The 4,518-nt window shown below is 42.7% G+C and overlaps 2 protein-coding genes across 2 annotated transcripts; one reads left to right on the top strand and one right to left on the bottom strand.

Moving 5' to 3' along the window:
* The first annotated feature begins 726 nt into the window (after positions 1-726).
* Positions 727-2,080, top strand: LOC131881716 (uncharacterized). The gene is made up of 2 exons (XM_059228661.1): positions 727-1,226; positions 1,300-2,080. Exons 1-2 carry the CDS (start codon positions 892-894, stop codon positions 2,078-2,080), a joined length of 1,116 nt encoding a protein of 371 aa, XP_059084644.1. The 5' UTR covers positions 727-891.
* Positions 2,081-2,302: 222 nt separating this feature from the next.
* On the bottom strand, positions 2,303-4,256 carry LOC131881714 (uncharacterized). Its single transcript, XM_059228658.1, has 2 exons — positions 4,010-4,256; positions 2,303-3,956 (listed from the first exon to the last, which is right to left on the bottom strand). The coding sequence occupies exons 1-2, from the start codon at positions 4,249-4,251 to the stop codon at positions 2,303-2,305; spliced, it is 1,896 nt and encodes a 631-aa protein (XP_059084641.1). The 5' UTR covers positions 4,252-4,256.
* Positions 4,257-4,518: the final 262 nt, after the last annotated feature.

Here is a 4,518-nt window from a genome sequence, read left to right as displayed (position 1 = left end):
ACAGATTTGCCGGAGGGCTGACGTGCAATGCAGTGGTTGTGACAGTCCACCAGGATCTGTTGGTTGTCAAAGAAGTCATAGCGCAACAGGCACTTAGTGCAGTCAGAAACGAAGAAGCAATGTAAAATTGGCGGGCCAATACCAAAATTTACATGAAAACCTTGCGTCCATCCACTGTGATTTGGCGTGTTGTTAGCGGAAACAAGCATTTTGGTATTGGGTTTTCTGCAAGCTTGGATTTCAGCCAGGGTTGTGGGGATCATAGACTAGGCAACGCTGGGGTCTGCCATTCACATGTTACCCATGGCTTTGTCTGCAATTTTGATGGAGTTCCCTCTAGTGTAAAAATCCTTAGGTAGGACCATGCTGTCTGCCATTTCCAGCAGTCCGGCATCTGTGGGGCCTAAGGAGGCCTAAACGGCAAAGTACCTGGCCATTGGCCTGCATGAAACCGCCATTTGGGAGGTTCTTGCCAGGCACCTCTGTCTTCTTTGGAAGTTGGCGGCTGTGATCCTGTGGCTGTCATAGGGGATGTCAAGTAAAGAAAAAGAGGAGAATAATCAAATTTGCCGCACAAATCATGATACAGCTGTTGCTGCTTGTGTCAGAATGGAAAGANGATGTGATGTACTTATCTTAAATGTTTGGAGGAAATCTATGGAGAGTTAACCTCGGGGAGTAAAATCAAGTCTGAGAAATAAATAGTGTACTTTGGAGGCTTGTACCCAATGGTCGATTCTTAACAAACCCTTATGTCAACCATGTGTTCGGATTCCGATACCAACGGATTTTGATATTGTGGAAATCAGCAACTACATTACGTACAACAGAAGTGTTAAGGATGAAGAGGAAGAATTCCAAGTAAAAAAATCTTTGGCCAAGGGTAGGCAGATGTATTGCTCAGAGAAGCTATTATCAGCGTTGTATCATCAATTAGAAGACGGGTCATTGTATGTTAAGGGATCATGTGAGGCAAGCATGACCAGCAACGTAACGTACAAACCAATTGTAAAGATTAAGACCGATGGGGCCATTGGCGATAGCACGTGCACCTGTAAGGCAAGGTCAGATGGAAAGTGTGTACACGTCGCTGTTCTATTACTCATGGTTGAAGACCTAGTTCAAGGAAATGAACCAAAGATGTATTGTCCCTCCACTTCAAAATCTCAATACTGGGGCCATGGCTCGTTAAAGCGTAAAGATCCCATTGCTCTTCATGCTAGAACGTAAGTAAAATGATGTTTTCATCATACTCATTGATTCCTTTTATGTGCTTCAAATGTATCTTACGCATTTCAGCTACAACAAAAAGAGGAAGCCGGATCGTTACCTGCAACATGACGTTCTCGCCAAGACCGTTGAAAATCCGTCCCAAGCCACCTTGAAACGTATATTTCAAGGCCTTCAAAGGGAATCTATGTGGGACAGGCTTTTAACCTATGTATATGAAAACTATTTGTGTTCTCCTACACGTAAACAAGAGCTCATCACAAATGTCATGGAGCTGATGAACAATCTCGAAAATGACGCCAAAGGTTTTAGTAACGACCCCCTGAGTAACAGCTTCTGCGTTCATGCCACTGGTACAGTGGGTCAGGCTGATGTCCCATTATGGATGGAGCTGCGTAAATGGAGAGTCACTGGCTCAAATTTCAAAAGTTTTACTTCTGACAATCCATCTGTTGTGGCCAAGAGTGTTTGGAGAAACCAAGACCTTCCCGATTTACGTGCCTTGAAGTGGGGCCAAGATCACGAATCTGTGGCAAGGAAAGAATATGAGGAAACTACAGGCGATACTATTGTCGAAACTGGCCTTTTTATTTGCAAGGAAAATTACGTGTTTGGTTATAGTCCAGATGGATTGATCGTAACTGATGGACTACTGGAAATCAAATGCCCTTTTAGTTTACGAGAACTTGAGTTTGAGGAGCTTGCTGATCTCCCCGCTGTCAAGAAGTCTGGACTTCCATTCACGTTTGACCAGCATGGGGTGCATTTAAGAAGAACACATGCGTACTTCTATCAAGTACATCTCGGTATGTTTGTTATGGGCCGGAAATTTGCTGATTTCATGGTGTAGACTCCAAAATGGTTTAGAGTGCAAAGGATTCAGAGGGACGAGACTTTTTTGACAAATAATGTCTTCAAAGCTTTTAATATGTATAAAACCGTTTTTGTACCAGAATATTTTGAACAATGAATCCCACGAAATCTAGAACCTTTTTTGATTGTACACTAAAGTGTTTTGGAGTTAGCACCTCTAAATAAAACTGTTGAACAATTGTTTGGTTAGAAACGACTTCTAATTACATAAGGGTATTTGAAAATTGACGAAACAGCAGCAAATGAAAATGATTTGGGACAATAAGGGGATCAAATTAAGGGGAACAATTCCAGACAGAATTTTGAATTGTTTTAGCCTCTGGTTAAACCTTTCAATATGGATTCTTGCTCGAGCGATCTTCTTAGCAGCAGAGATTTCTTCTTCTGAAAAGTGATTCCTTCCTTGTAAAAACGGAGGAATTATCAATTTTGCCCCTCTTTCTGCCAATTCTTCCTGGATAGTGAATCCACGATCGGCCAAAACTTCATCCCCCGGTTCGATAAAAGACAAAAATCCGGATTGGGCAACAATTTCTTTGTCGGATATCGCACCTTCATAAGCCTCACTGACGAACATTGCAGCACCACATGGAGCAACCCCTATAAGAATTTTTGAGGTGGCGTGATGTTTGTAATTGGAATAGAGATGACCTTGTTGCCTAAAGTCTTCACTGCTTTGAACAAAAACTTCTGTGCAATCTATGACCACACGAACGTTTCGCAGCAAGCTATTTCTAAATGACTGGGGTAATTGTTGGTGCTTTTCTTTGGCAACAAACATATCGTCTCTCAAAATCGAAAACTTTTCGTAGATAAAACGACACATTGTGATGAAGATTATTCCGCACCATTGACGACTCACTTCGTACCTTTCACCAAGATCAACAAGTCCAAAGTCATGCCGGATTCTCTCTAAGGTCATGTATAATTTAGCTTTAGCAGGAATAGAGCCACTTCTTGGATGCAACGATCCATTTTGCCACATCTTCACAGATTCAATATCGGGGCCGAGGAACTCGAGCAGAACGTCCATTTCTCTAAAGTTGAAGCCAGTGTAATACTTCAGACGAGATTCTTTTTCTTCAAGCCATTCCAAACGTTTTTTTCGTTCGTTCTTTCTTCTCAACCCATTCTCTAGAGATGACGACTCATTCACGTTCCTTATGTTTTGACATTCTGTTTGGGTGGCTTTGTCGAAACTGACTTTCAATTTAGGGTTATAGTTCATAACACTATTTAGATCGGGTTCTTCGTTTCCATTGAATGAAGAGCACCTTCGGCCTGTAAAAGGTTGGTAATCACTTTCTTTGATTAAGAGTGCCCCATTCACATACTGCGTGGTCTTTGGCTTAGGCTCAGACTCGAGCATCGGCTGAGAGTGTTCTTGGAGTTTGTGTTGAGATTGAGGTTTGTGGCCTTGTTCAGATTGCATTTTAACATCTGGTTCGAGCTCAATCATCGATTGAAGTTCAGATTGGGGGATGTCTCTAGATTGAATTTCGTGGCTTTGTTCAAATTGCATACTGACGTCTGGTTCGAGCTCAAGCACCGATTGCAGTTCAGTTTGGGGCATGTCTGGAGATTGAATTCCGTGGCCTTGTTCAAATTGCATACTGACATCTGGTTCGAGCTCAAGCATCGATTGCAGTTCAGTTTGGGACATGTCTGGAGATCCAAGATTTAGTTTGGTGGCAGATTCTCCGAGTAACTCCGAATCATGTTGCATTTTGAGCAATGTCGACCTGGGTAGGGGATTTTCCGAGAAATTGCTCTTTTTGGCGTGCGTGTGGTCAACGAGAATGGACGAAGTAGCCCAACTACGGTGTATTTGAGGTTTTAAGGGATCTAGAACACTAAAACCAAAATCATTTGTGGAACTGCGTCAGACAGACAAATCATGACTTACGAATCGTCTTTGAGTCTTGGGTTTCGTCTTGACGGTCTTACGGGTTTGCTTGATGGGCGCGCATTAAAGGGTTCCAGACGGGGATTGGCGTTGACATCCAGATTTTCATCTGATCGAAAATGTTTCGAACAGATTCGGGAGCCTTGAGTCACGTTTTTTATCTTGAACTTGTCTCCTCGGGCACACAAAAAAACCCAACGCGATAGTCGCAGACGGTTCTTTAATGGAAACTTGACAAACATTACACCTGATTTTGGNGCAGACGGTTCTTTAATGGAAACTTGACAAACATTACACCTAATTTTGGGTACCTCGAGTCGCTGTTGCATGTTCCCCAAGCGCAATGGTATACCATATTGGAATCGCCAAACAATAAACCATTACCAACAACTGTCTCGCGTGATTACCAAGGTGAATGTTTGTCTCAATAGTTTTCGCCATGCCCTCCAGTCAGCTGATGATTTGGCGGGAACTCTGAATTACTTGACATGGCCTATTGGTGGGCAGCA

The sequence above is a fragment of the Tigriopus californicus genome, chromosome 6, assembly GCF_007210705.1.
Source record: "Tigriopus californicus strain San Diego chromosome 6, Tcal_SD_v2.1, whole genome shotgun sequence".
Classification (NCBI taxonomy): Eukaryota; Metazoa; Arthropoda; class Copepoda; order Harpacticoida; family Harpacticidae; genus Tigriopus; species Tigriopus californicus.
The sequence above is the reverse complement of the archived record's forward strand: the minus strand, read 5'-3'. Positions and strand labels throughout refer to the sequence as shown.